The sequence below is a fragment of the Macaca nemestrina genome, chromosome 2 (genome assembly GCF_043159975.1).
Source record: "Macaca nemestrina isolate mMacNem1 chromosome 2, mMacNem.hap1, whole genome shotgun sequence".
Lineage (NCBI taxonomy): Eukaryota > Metazoa > Chordata > Mammalia > Primates > Cercopithecidae > Macaca > Macaca nemestrina.
Genome location: NC_092126.1, coordinates 100,712,879 through 100,726,988, shown reverse-complemented (window position 1 = coordinate 100,726,988; position 14,110 = coordinate 100,712,879). Strand labels below are relative to the sequence as shown.

The following is a 14,110-nucleotide window of genomic DNA, read 5'->3' as shown; positions in this document are numbered from 1 at the left end:
CCATCAGTGGGAGCAGAGCGTATCGCATGAGCAGCAGCTTCACACCTGAGCTGGATGATGATGGTGGTTTCCCACACATCAGTTCTGTGCATCCCAGCCTTCCCTCTTGTCTTGCCCTAGTTTCCAGCACCCCTTACCAAACATTCAGGCCATGTATGCTACCTACAGACCAGGAGAACCTGCCAAAGGCACAAAGTCAACTGCAGGAATCAAGAAAAAGCTCCCATTTTCCTTGGGTACCCTATAGCTGAGAGGCTTGTCCTCTGTAGGACACATGTCCAAGGCCACCTTAGAGACCACTAGGGCCCCTCCATGCTGCCCTCTCAGGGGTCCTCAGCCAGGATACTATGGATCTAGGGGAGAGAGGAGGAGCCTCTCCTGGAGAGAGAAGCAAACTAAGATGACTAGTCTACAAGCATCAGACCAGGTTAGTTTGGAAATGACATGTAGAAGACCACCTGGACAGGCTAAATAAATAAAGGAATAGTAAAAAGAACTATTGAAAAAGAACAGGGAAGCTCTACATGCACCAATATGGAACAATCTCCACGAAACTTAAAAAAAATAAGTTTGATTGAGATATAATTTACATATATAACATTCACTAATTTTAGGTGTGCACTCTGATGAGTTTTAATACATTTGGCCATTCAACCACTATAATCATGATCTTAGAATATGTTCAGCACCCTAGAAAGTTGCCTCATCCCTCTTTGAAGTCAATCATCACTAGTCAATCATCACCAGCCCTTCCTCCAATCCCTGGCCGCTGAAAACCACCAATCTGCTTTCTCTTTAGTTGGTCTTTTCCAGAATGTCATGTAAATGGAATCATCCAATAGGTAGCCTTTTGTGTCTGGCTTCATTCACTCAGTATAATGCTTTCAAAAGTCATTCATGTTATTGTGTGTATCATAATAACATGATATTGTTATTGTTGAGTTGTATTCCATCCGGGACAGCTGGATTTTGTGCAGATTTACCAAAATCTGTTCCTCCATTCTGCTTTTGAATACTTTAAAAGAAAAAGTAAGCTTTACCACATTGTGCACACAATATACTACTATTTGCATAAAATAAAAGGAGGTAAACACACAGATTTCTATATTTATTGACAAGCTTTTGAAAGACACGTAAGAAAATGGAACCGCGGTTGTCTTTGGGAGAAAAAGGGAATAGGTGAAAGACATCCTTCCTTTGACAGCTTTTTTTTTTTTTTTTTTTTTTTTTTTTTTTTTTTTTTTGAGACGGAGTCTCGCTCTGTCGCCCAGGCTGGAGTGCAGTGGCCGGATCTCAGCTCACTGCAAGCTCCGCCTCCCAGGTTTACGCCATTCTCCTGCCTCAGCCTCCTGAGTAGCTGGGACTACAGGCGTCCGCCACCTCGCCCGGCTAGTTTTTTGTATTTTTTAGTAGAGACGGGGTTTCACCATGTTAGCCTTTTATAACCATTTAAAAATTTTAACTATACACACTACTGATTCAAAAAATAAACAAATTTTAAAAGTTTCAAAAAACCTCATATCTAAGGTTGGCATCCCTTTCTGCCAAACCCTGCAACATTTTTTTTCTTAGCTATTTCTTTGACTTCTCAAGATGACCCAGAGATTTAGCATGTTATTTTCCAGATAAAGAAGAAACTTTTGCTGTTTTTCTTTCACCTCTTTCTCAGAGTTCTTATTAACTCCAATTTAATCTCCCTTTCTTAACTATCTGTTTCTTAAACAAGAAAAAAAAAAAAAAGCCTTGATCATCTCTGAAAACCAGCATCCAACACTCTATAAACTCACAGCACGTAATATGATTGAAGCCATGGTCCCAAGGCATTTTGTTGGATATGAAAACGGAAAGAGGCCAAAACACCTGGGAAGATCACAGGGTGTGATCTCTCAGGAGACCTGGTGGCCAGGGTGATGTCCCACCCTTCGCCAGGCCTGGATGAGCATCTGCCCACAAAAGCAAGGAAGGAGCTGCAGTCACTTAGGTTTCAAAGTTCCTTGAAAAACCCTTCAGGAACATAAAAGAAAAATCTCATGAACATCTGCAGCTTCTCAGAAAAGCCGATGTGCATATTCCCTTGTCTCATGTAGACTGTTTTGTTTTTAATAATAATCCTGTTATTGGCCTTCTTGACAGTGTCTGACACATGGTTCTGTTCAAAAACAGTTCCCTGAACGCCTCTAGAGGGTGTCACTGATCCTCACAGTAGGGAATGACGTCACTGCCCCCCTACTCTGCCTGGGCTTCTCTGCCATCCCTGCATCAGACTCAGAACTGTTGCCATCGTTTCCCTGGTCCTGAAGAGCCTGCTTATTTGCCTGTCATGCATAGGCATTTGATCTCACAAAAGGCCTGTGCTCTCAAGGTATTGTGCAGGATTAGAGGATGTAGCACAGCTGTCATCCAGGTAAGAATGCATAAACCAGAAAACGATGGAGTAACAACAGGACACCCGCATTTATTCTTTGGCATAGGCCACGCATCCCAAACTCTCTTCTCTATCATCTCAAGCCATCACTTCCCAGCAGTCGGTCCAGACAGAGGCGAGCAGGCCCCACTCCATATCAGAAGCCTTTGTGAGCCCACACTCTGGCTAACCCAATTAGTTACTCCAACAGGGTTCCACCTGACAAGTAGGAGTCAGGCAGCATGGAACAAGCTCCAAGAAGTCAGGAAGATGACAGTGGCAACCCCAGGGCCTAGGACAGTGGCTGCCGCTGAAGATGTTCAAAACCTGTGGACTGAGCTTTGAACAACAGCAAAAGCCTTCAGCAGGCAGGATGGGGCAAGGCACATCTGATCAAAGCGGAGCATGGCCAGGGTTTCCCAGACTGGGCCCACAAGGTGGATTTCTATGGCACATAGGCATGACTCCGCAAAATAACTCTCGTATTTGAAAAGTTGTTCCCGGTCAATTCCCCTGCAGTCCTGGTTGCATAGGGAAGGAAGTTCCAGTGTGGTGCCCGTATGTCTTTAAGCCTTCCCTAGAACTTGATCATTTCCCATTCTAACACGTGAATGGAGTGGGCACTTTATCAGCAACTTTGACAAACAATGAAATCCAGCTAGACTTCTAGGACACTGTTATGTCTTCAATATATATTTTTATAGTTACTTTCTGTTTTGGGGACATGTTGCATGGTTTTCCGCTTATAGAAAGGTGAAAGTTTCTGTTTTAAATTATTTTATTTGAGACCAAAAGTTGGCTGATTTAAAGAGAAAATATGAAAGAAAATACCACAGGAAGTATGAGTTTAAGACCAAAAAAAACATAAAAATCATGCAGGTAGTGCATGGTTCTACATGAATATGACACAAACCAGGTCTCTGACTTCTGTGAGCATAAGAACCAAGGCAAAGAAGAGTAAGCAGAAGGTTCCAGGAGGAAAGGGGCAGGTCATGACAAGAGCTGGGGCCCAGGGGATGTGGTGGCAGAAGATGGGTCTAGAAAGGTAAGCACAGGCAGGGCATGGGGAGCCTGGTGCTGAGGGGAGGTGCTGGGCTTTCACCTGTGACTGTGAGATCCACTAGAGGCCTCCAGCCTGACTGTCTAGTGGGAAGGGCCCCATCCCCAAAACTGGGCTGGTCTGGGGGAAGAGGGAAGATAAGCTGGGGTGTGTGAACTCTGAGGCAGAGAAGCCAAGGAAGCGGCTGGAGCTACCTCAGCTCTGCTGACCACAGTGAGGCCCTGAGAACGTACCTGCCCGCCCCCGCCAGGAGGATGTGCTGCCTTATCACAAAATCCTATACCCTCCGGAGGCGCCCCTCAAGACGGTGAATGGAACAAAGCCTAGTACAAGACAGCCTGGAAAACAGGTGTTAGCCCACGCGGTCTTCCATGATAAAGTCACTTATCACCTTATATGGAAAGAAAACTTCCAGGGAAAAGGAGAGGGAGGAAAAAAAAATTGGAATAGGCTTAAAGAAAAAAAGAAAAAAATACGTAAAGATAGCCTAAACAAAGCAGGCCCAGCCCCTCATGCCGGCCCCACTGTCTGCTAGCCATATGGTGTGTGATAAGCCAGAATGCTTTTATTTATCTTCTTTGATTTGTCCATAAAGCTGAGAGCTGGCTCCACTTCTACTTGCAGTAGAGACTGCATCCTGCTCTTGACCCCTGACCAACACCCCCCAGGCCCCAGTTCCTGCTCCAGGAGGCGGCCTGGCTGCCACTCCCATTCCCCCCATCCTTGCTTCCTGCCTCATCTTCCATAGCTGTGTTCCCACAGCCAGTAAGCCAGGGGCGGTGCCTGCTGCCTCCCCTGTGGACAGCTAGCCAGGCCATTAGCACTCATCCTATGGGTGCACTCTGCCATTTGCCTAGTCCTCTGCTACAGCCCAGACAGTAACTGGCAGAAATAAACATTCTCACCGCTATAGAGTATGGCTATAAAGTATCAGCCACCTTGAGTGTTCCTTGGCAACAATGTTGCCTCTTGAACCATAAAGGCCTCAGAGATATGTGTCTATCTGGTGTATTTCTCCGCTCCCACCTCCTTGCATGAGAAAATGACCAAGCAATCACTATATCCAAATAACTCTAGGTCCCAATTCACTAAAGCAGGCCTGCTCTTTTGCTTTCCCTAGAATGACCAAAATAATCACATCAAGGTCTGTGCTGGATCTGCACTCCAGAGCCCTGATCTCAGCCTCCAAACTTCTAACCATCATCTCAATCTCTCTTCTTGGCAGCCAGGTTTTGCTTGAGTGAAGAAATGCCACTGGTTGGGTAGAGGAAGATCAGCAGAGTTGAATCTGCCAACAGGATGCCAAGTTAAATTTAAATTTCAGATAAACAACAAAATGTTTTTAGTATAAGTATAACCCACGCAATATTTGGGACACACTCATACTAAAAAATTACTCATTGTTGATCTGAAATTCAGATTTAATTAGGAGTTCTATAGTTTTATTTGCTAAGTCTGGCAACCCTAGATATCAGAAAGTAGCAGGACCAACCCCTTGCACAGCCCTGATCCTCCCCAGTAACCCTCAGGGCCACCACAGAAACAGCCCTGTCTCTGGCCTGCACTTCACTATTGCCACTCCCTGAGAGCACTTTGCAAAGGCCTGCAGGCTCTATGTGGCATCTCATAGCCAGTACCTTTGGTAACTAGAACAAACGATAACTTCTCAGCCAAAGCAAGAAGTTGCAAAGAAACCTGAAGGAAAGCTTTTGTGAATAGACCTAGCAAGAAGCAGCCCGAGAGAAGATGTCCTGTCCACAACAGGTATAAAAACACCAAGAACAGGCATTCAAAGGCCTGACAGTGTTTGCAATATGAGCCTGTACTGCGCAGCCTCACACCCCACCAAAGGCACCAACAAGCCAATGTAATCTAAGACTGAGGGGGTGGGGTTGTATGGCTTAACAGGCTCAGGAGCAGCTTTATAAATGGCCAGCATCCCAAGCTCCCAGGCAGCTGGTCTGGGCAGGCCCCTGCAGGAGTCCTGGCAGAAGACACAGCCCAGCCCCACTGAAAAGCATCTGAGAGGCATGGACTCACGGGCTCTAGGCCAGGCCAAGTGCCATGGGTGTGTGGGGCATTTCTCTATATACAGCCCTGAAGCATCTAGAAGCAGCTGTTTTTCTTCTGCTCTGGCACTAACAGGAGGACACTTCATCTCTAATCTGCAGACTTTTCAACCTATCAGTCAGAAATCCAGTGGCTAATAAATAATGTTAGGTTGAGCTATATGAAATTTCCATTTTTGTAAGTCAAAAAGAATATTAGCAATTATATACAGCCCAACCAAATAATAATAATTGGGTTGCTTTCTATTTATCAGACACCATTCAAGGTCCTTTAAGTAAATTCATTGTGTAATGTTTAATCCTGAGGACCACCTTTCAAGGTAAGGATTACTGTGTCCATTTCAGAGATGCAGAAACTGAGACGGGGAGAGGTCACTACGTGCGTCCAGCTGGATACACACTGGATCTATGTGTCTCAAAAACCCACGCTCGTTCCACCCACCATGTGGCCTGGATTAAGTGCATTCTTCCACCTCCTCCACTCTCTGACCCTGCCCCTGGGTCAGTGTCTGGCCATTCCTGCAGCATCAGGCACTGCCAGGACTTCCACCCTGCCAGCGCCTGCTGCAAGGGCCACTCTGTAGCTAATCAAAGCCTGGCCTCCTGAATTAGCAGCAAAGTGTATTTAACAAACAATTTCAAGAGGAGAAAAACATTTGCAAGTTTATTTAGAGTGCGAGGGGAAAGGTTGCCAAAAAATGCATTCCTAAAATAAATAGAAAGTAGTCACAGGGGAAAAATCTAGTCCAATCAGTTTTTACATGTCTTAACTGTGACCATGAGCTAATTTGTAGTAGACCACTGAGAAAGGCATCAGGTGCAGTGTGATCCAGCATCACTGCAGACCCAGAGGCATGTGCTTCCAAGGCTCTCCTCTGAAAAGACTACTGAGCCTTATAGAGGGGAGAGGATGAGAAACCTCTGAAAAGAACAAGTCAAAGTCAGGGACCATCACTGGTCTCCTAGACTACCACAACCCCCCTTAAAGGCTGAAATCAACACAGTAAGATAAACAAAAGGGCTGTCAGAGGCCAACTTTAAAAGAAAAGAAGAAATGGATACACTCCTCCCTGTGAAATAAAATTTTGGAAGAGCATACATAATACATAATAAAAGTAGTTTCTACCAGCTCCAAATGAACATCTGCAGAGATCAAAGTTTGAGGATAAAAAGGAGGAGAGGACTGACCTTCACATGGGCCACGTAGTGACGACACGTCTCCTCCATGTAAGTCAGCTGCAGCTTCTCTGTGACCTGACCCACCGTCTCTCCCAGAAGCACAAAGTAGACCCTGGGCAGCTGGCCCTTCTCCTTTTTGGCCACGTCAGCCGTCAGAACATAATTCAGGCCTGCCAATAAATGAGAGGTCAAAATGTCAGCAAGGACAGACACACTGTCATGAGGCCACCTCTTTTCCTCATCACGGGATCACATGCACATCTCATACGATACCTAGACCCTTCCATGGCAGGAGACTGCAGCCCCAAGCCGAGACTTGCTCAGAGAGCAGCACACAGCCAGAGTGCTCAAAGAATCGAGAGAGAAGCAAGATGTCCTCTGCCTTTCTAATGACTCTCTGTGTGTCATACTTCACGACTCTCCCTGATTTAAACCTCATGCCATCATGAGGTATCAACTGAGCCAGCAATATGCACATCAACAATGAGATGTATCCAACACAGGTTAGTGTCCTGACAAGAAAAACATCATGACAAACGTACAGAACATTACCAGAAGCTGTGAAATTATCAAGGCTTTGTGTAACACTGACTTCTATAAAGCACATGGTTTATGCCCAACACAAGGGAACCATCTCGTCTGATAATTTTAACTCATCTCAACGAAGCTGAGTCATGCTCTATAACCAGTACATGGACTGGACCATGTGCCCGCCATCGTTTACTGAGCACTGACTATAGGCAAGGCACCGCTGTAGGTAGAGGGGATACACCAATGAACAACGCAGGCATAAACTCCTGTGTTCAGGTAGTTTACATGCACAGGAACCCAGATGAAGGCTGGAGTTGCCTTCATTCCCAGGTAGCCGAGTATGGTGATCAAACATTTTGTAGTGCCTATCCTTTCAACAAAACTATGACCACGGTAGGGCCTGTACTGAGGTCCTCTCCTGCAAAGAATAACTCACCCACTATACCTGAATGTGTAATGCCAGATGGCAGAACTTCTGTAACACAGTCTTGAATTAAAAAAAAAAAAAAAAAAAAAAAGAAACAAAGAAAGAAAAGATGATCACAGTATCAAATGCATGCTAGATAAACCTGAAAGGATCTACCTCTGTTATTTCAGAGTCAATAAGTAAATAGATAGGTATGTATTTCATTATAGAAATACGACTTTAGTGTCAATACACCTATTTTACTGCTTTTCTGTGCCAGACGTCATCCCCTCTGTAACCCTTTTTATTTTTTAACTGTTTTGGGGATTCAAGGAAATATGTTATTTTTAAAGTAAGAGAACAGGAATCTCTGTACCCGGAATGACCAGGTGAGATGGCTGAGCAACAGAAGGCGGATGACCCAGCCCCGCCCTGTCTCCACACACCTCTCTCTTAGAAGCTGGGGGCTTTGCATCAGTAACAAGCAGCCCCGAGCCCACTGGCATTTAAGTAAGTGAAGTCAGGCATTAGGGAAGACTCTGGCTTTTAATGACATCAAAGGGATCAGCCACCAGGGGAGGTATGAACAGAGAGAGAGGAAGGTGACCTGAACGGCATTCTGCACCTGCCGCAGGGCATATTTTTGATGCTTCTAATGGCCTCCCTGGGCCTCTGCCATCTCAGGGATCTTGCCATGCCGAGCTGGCAAATTCCTAGTCAGCAGAGCCGTCTGCCCCAACTTGTTTAACACCAGCAAACAGCTGACTTACAAGGCAAGGCTGTGTCACCAGAAGGGACCTGAGACCTGGATACTCTCAGGAGGTGCCATTATTAAGAAGAAAATAATGCATATAGGAAAGTGCTCCCACACAGAAAACACTGGTGCCTGTGCAAGTGTCACACACCAACCTCAACAGGGACAACAGCAAGAAAAGTGATAGATTCAGACTGGCAAAGCTTTGAGGCAATCCTGGAGACCACTAAGCTCAAAAACCTTCATTTTTTAAGATGAGGGAACTGAGGCTCCAAAAGGGAACAAGACTTGCTCCAGGCCAGAGAACCACCCACCAAAGAGCTGAATCCAGAACTCCCTTAATCTCTGGTACCAGGCTATTCTTGCCACATTTGTTCTTCGTGCATGTTGTACATTACTTGACCAAAACCTCCCATTTTTTTTGAATGCATGGATAGCAGGTCCAAACAAGTGTAGAGATCTGGCCAATTTACTTTCTACTGATCACAACTTCCCTGAACAACTGCCCAGAAGTAAGAAAGGTTAAATTTAAATGAAGAGAATTTCCAAGTTTGTTTAAGCAAGGTCATGGCTAGAGATGCACATTGCTGGAAGACAAGCCAGAGGCCACAGTTGAGTGAAGCAATGTGGTGGAGGCAGCTGCTGAGCAGACTCTCCTCGGGGTCCCCTGACCAGCCTCCTTTCCAGGTGAAAGAACCACAGCTGCCTTCCCTCAGGAAGGGAGACAATGGAGAGAACAGCGAGACTGGACTATCTTGCCGGAGATGAACTAGCTGAGCTCAGAGAAAACCTGGGTGGAAAGGAACACAGGAAGATGGAACGGATGGTATTGCTCCCCCACCCATATCCTCTTGGCTTTTACCATTTCTCTGTTGTCCGGCCCAAATTGCAACAGCAAGTGACTGCCTCTCTTCTCCTGAGGGCTTTCTCTAGTGGCTCTGTCCACGTGCATGGCAAGCCAGGAGTGCCAGGGAACTCCAGTCCCCAGAGCAGCCCTCCATAATGCAGGGCCCCAGCTCCCTTGCCCCTTGATGGGGGGTAACTCTGGGGCATGGTCTACACTGACTCCCAGGGTTCTCCAGCAGGATTGAGCTCCAGCTGCCCACAGTGGTAACCTGCTCAGTAATACACCCTCTGTTTGTCTGCTCTGATGGTTAATTTTATGTGTCAACTTGGCTGGGCCACAGTATCCAGCAATCTAGATGGTCAAGCAGCAATCTAGATGTTACTGAGAAGGTATTTTTTTAGATTAGATTAACATTTAAATCAGTAGACTTTGAATAAAGTAGATTACCCTCCAAAATGTGGGCAAGCCTTATCCAATCAGGTGAAGACTTTAAAAGACTAAGGTTCCCAAAAAAATAAACTGCTTTTAGACTGCTTTCAGACCTGAGCTGCAACGTCAACTCTTCCCTGAGTCTCCAGCCTACTGGCCTGCCCTGAAAAATTCAGACTTCCCAGACCTCATAATCTCATAACCCGATTCCTGAAAATCAACCAACTAATCCATTTCTTTCTCTCTCCATTCTGTTTCTCTGGAGAAGCCTGAGGTCTGTAGCTGCCTTCCTTTCCTGTCTCACTGTCCCATTTCCTTACTGGTACTTCTTGGGATCATTTGTGCATCAACCACATGCACTCGGATCCTTGACCCAGGCTCTGTTTTGGGGAGAACCCATATTAACACAGGGTAAGTCAGGAAAAGCGAATAAATTCAACCTGCAATGTGTGCCAAGCACTGTGCTAGGCAATTTACAAACACCAACTTTACTCCTCCAAAGTTTCATCTCACTGCGGAAGTACTGATCCGGAAGTACTGATCTCTTGCAACTCAAGGGAGAGAGAAACAACTCACAGTTCACAGAAACTGAGCTGAGGACAAAGCAACTGCTGCTCCACTCAAGCAGGGTGTGTGCATGCCAGCACATTAACCTTTCAGATTTCTCTAAAATGTTAAAACATACAGTCACAGACACAACGAATTATCCAATTCACCAAGTGCAATCATTCTGGAAGCATTTCATCTCTAGAACTGCCTACTTAGTACTTTTCCTTGATTTAAATTTTGACATTTTAAATTACCCCAAAGGAAGTTAGTTCTATAACAGACTCTCTCCTCTAGAAGAAAGCAAGAGTCACAATGAGAAACCCTGCCTGAGGAGGCAAGAAGAAATGCCGACCACTCATTCCAAAGCCCTGAGGGCAACAGGTAGTTTTACCAGCACCCACTGGTAAAGGGTCTGGTGGAAAGCGAAGCAGAGGACATGTCCAGGAAGCAGCCGATCAGCTGCCTGGGCTCCGCGGTCAGGGCCCTGGGAAGGTGGATGCATCAGGCTGTCTGAGTTGCCCACAGCCGGCCCTGATGCAAGCCAGCCTGGCCAGCCCCCGTCTGTCCCTGGAAGGGTGCTGGTTCTGATTAGGGCCTGCTCCAATAGCACATTTCACATCTTTAGGTTTTTCCTTCTGGCAGCTTGTGTCCCTGCCATGTCGAATGATGTCATGGTGATGGAAAAGCTGATCAGCCCCGAGTAATACTTTCAGCCACCTCCCTGCCCTGCCCCCAGCTGCTTCCCGAGGGGGCCCCCTGCACGGGCCTGGGCCAGGAGGGAGCCAGCTGTCTCTCATCAACTCTGGCTCTGGTCTCTCCCAGCAAGTTTTGATTAATTCCCGCTCTCCATCAGAACAAGATTTCAGCTGTGAAATTCTAACAAATTTTCCTTCCCAAGTTACTCTGAGCTTCCCTTAGAGTTTCCCATGAGAGGGGGAAACTTTACTAGCTTTCCTAAATTCTGTCCTGCAAAAGAATGAGGTAGTAATTATTAGACTAGGCTACCCATTCCTCACCTCAAATGGATTTACCTTATTATCCCATTTCGATGCTACTCAAGAGACCAGAAGGAGCTCAGAGAATGCTGTGTGCAAACATTCTCCCAAGCAAAAATGCACCCCTAAAGACAGAGGAAGGCTTTGGAAACAAGTCACCTGGTTTCAATCCTATTTCTATTAGTGTGGATGACCTTGGTGCCATCTCTCAGGACCTGGGCTCAGTTGTGTGTCTGGAGGCAGGGCAGGTATTCCACTTGCTCACAGCTTTTTCAGGCTGAGAACCATGGAAACACGGGAGCACTGGGTCAGAGTGCAAAATGCAATCACTCAGAGAGCGTCCCTTCCTGGTTTTCGTTTCACACTCTGGTGAGAGCCCAGAACTGCCAGCTTGATTCCCAGCCTCCAGAGATTGACAAGTTAAGTTTAGGCTTCAGCCTGGCCAGTGAGTAGGTACAAGCACCGCCCATGGGTAAGGGGCAGGGTCCCCTTGGGCAAAGCATTTACCACCTTCACCTGTGCTAGCTAGGAGGCTCCAAGAGGCCACAGGCTGTTTCCAGGCCAAGAATGAAGAGATTAATAATACTATTAGGGACAGGCAGAACTCCTATTTTAAAGTACTTTATGAAATATGTTGTAAACCTATTCCTGGAGGAGCCCACAGTCAGAGGGAGAAGTCTGTGTCTGGGTCCCAGTGCTAAGCACAGTGCCTGCCACACAAGGGGCCCGGAACTCATCTAGAAGAGTGAGCAAGGGAGCAGCTGGTTGTTTTTGTCCGGTCTGCCTGCCCCCCTCCCACTAGGATGCCAGCTCCATGAGGGCAAGGACTTTGCCTGTCCTGTTCACTGCTCTGTGCCCCAAGCTAAGTAGGGTGTCTGGCACTCTGTAGGACCTTGATTATTATTATTTTATTGAATGACCCAACAGGGATTCAGCAACTCGGTGTAACTGGATGCTCACTGTGCTGGTTTATGAAGCTGTTGTCCTCAGCTCCAACCTACCCTTCCCTACTCTGCACTGTGACACTGGGACTGGAACCCTGCAAACCTCATTTGTTTTGCCAGAGGCTCTCTGTGAGGCTCAGCTAATATGAAGCATCGGAGGGAGCCTGCAAGGCTGGAGGAGGGCAAAGGGACTCGCTCCTTCCTTCCTGCTTCCTATTCCTAGCAGCTTATCCCAGCAACAGTTTCTCATGGCAGCTGGTCCCAACAGCAGTTAATTCTAGTTTTCAGACTTCCCCCCATTCTCCCAGAGCCAGCCTCACTGCACCCCCTCAGAGAGATCAGCAGCACCAACCCCTCCTCAGAGGGTCAGGTCCTAGCTCCACAGGGCCCCTCCTCTGAGCTCACAGGTTCTGATAACCCCAAGGAAGTGTTTAACCCCAAGTATAACCTTGAGCAGTGTTCTCAAATGGAACCCATCTGGAGGCTTGTAAAAACACAGATGCTGCGTCCCACCTTCAGAGTTTCTGGTCAGAATTTGCATGTCTAACGAGATCCCAGGTGATGCTGATGCAGCTGGTCTGGGACCACACTTTGAGATACACTGGTGCAGACCTGGAGGCGGCAGCTGCTTCCTGTAGTTACTCCCAGGTCCTCCATGACCTGTTTAACCCATTCCCAGTGCTAAATGTCTTCTGTTAAAATAACTGGTATGGTTTCTGTTTTCCTGACTGGACTCTGCCTGTTTCAGAGGCCAAGGCAGATTCACCTCCTACAGAGAAAGTCTGTATTTCCTACAGTATTTCCAGAGGCCACAGCAGCTTGTGTCCCGCTAATGAGCTGGTCCTGAATACTCCCATGACCAAGTAGGCACTGTGGTCTCCCATTTCTAAAGCAGGAAATGAAGAGGCAGTTGGTGTCCCTTCTCTGTACATGGGCTTGAATGCTGCCAGTTAGAGAAGAAGAAACTAAAGGCACAAGACTAACATTAACTGCTTATGGCTCTCAAAACCATCCTCAGAGGGCAGATCATGTGGCTGAAGATGGCAGCAGATAAATACCACAGAAGATACCACTTCTGACAGTGGTACCTAGCCCACCACAGGTATCTGTGTATTGCTCTGCCCAAATGCAGCCATCCTGCTAACAAACTTGGCCCAGGATATGCAGCCATTGAGAGGTGCCTGGAAGGCCTGCCCAGGGCTGGCACTCATTCACCAGGCATTCCATGGACAAAGTCATCATCCACATGGTTCCTCTGCAGCTGCCAGCACAGAGAGTAGGAAGGCTGGTAACCTGGTGTCCCAGTCGTAGGTTCCTGATGCGGAGGCCTGGAGATGACACAGAGTTGGCCAGCACCCTCTGCTGAACCTGGAGGGGGGTGGAGGGTATCTGTGTCCTCGAAGTGCCCATCCTTCTGCCATCTGAAGACTGACCTTCCCAACTGTGCAGAGCCAAGAGGCCGCCTTCCTTGCTGAACTCTAGGACACCTCACCCAGGGCTGGATCCCCACAGCTACCTGACCTTTCACCTCCACCTCATTTCCTATCACATTTCCATAAGGCCTGCCCATTTTTCCCTCCCCAAACTCTCCATTTCGCTGGCAGCATATTTTTTGGCAGATTTCTGCATTTCTCTTTCTACTGCAAAGATTGAGATATGAATGCCAGAGAAAGTGACAGAAACATGTTGGGGATGAGTAATTTTCTGCATTGCCTTGTTATATTGAGATACCAAAAGTCTCCAGCTACCATCCCCTTTAAGTCTGATTGTCGGGGAAACACACCCTTAGAGTGTAAAGGAATGTTTGACTTTATCTATGAACGCATATGGCAGATGGAGGATAGGGAAGGGAAATTAATGGGAGGGTGCACGGGTGCTGAATGGGCCCCACCTCACGTCGGATATCAGCCAGGTTGCTCCGCATTGCCCACAAGGTACAGTAC

At 46.9% G+C, this 14,110-nt stretch overlaps 1 protein-coding gene across 2 annotated transcripts in view; it reads right to left on the bottom strand.

Moving 5' to 3' along the window:
* LOC105480186 (integrin subunit alpha 9) overlaps window positions 1-14,110 on the bottom strand; it is a 387,973-nt gene that overhangs the window by 283,186 nt on the left and 90,677 nt on the right. For both annotated transcript variants that reach the window (XM_071091443.1, XM_071091444.1), the window contains one exon: window positions 6,722-6,882. In XM_071091443.1, coding sequence (XP_070947544.1) covers window positions 6,722-6,882 — 161 coding nt within the window. The remainder of the gene's footprint in view (window positions 1-6,721; window positions 6,883-14,110) is intronic.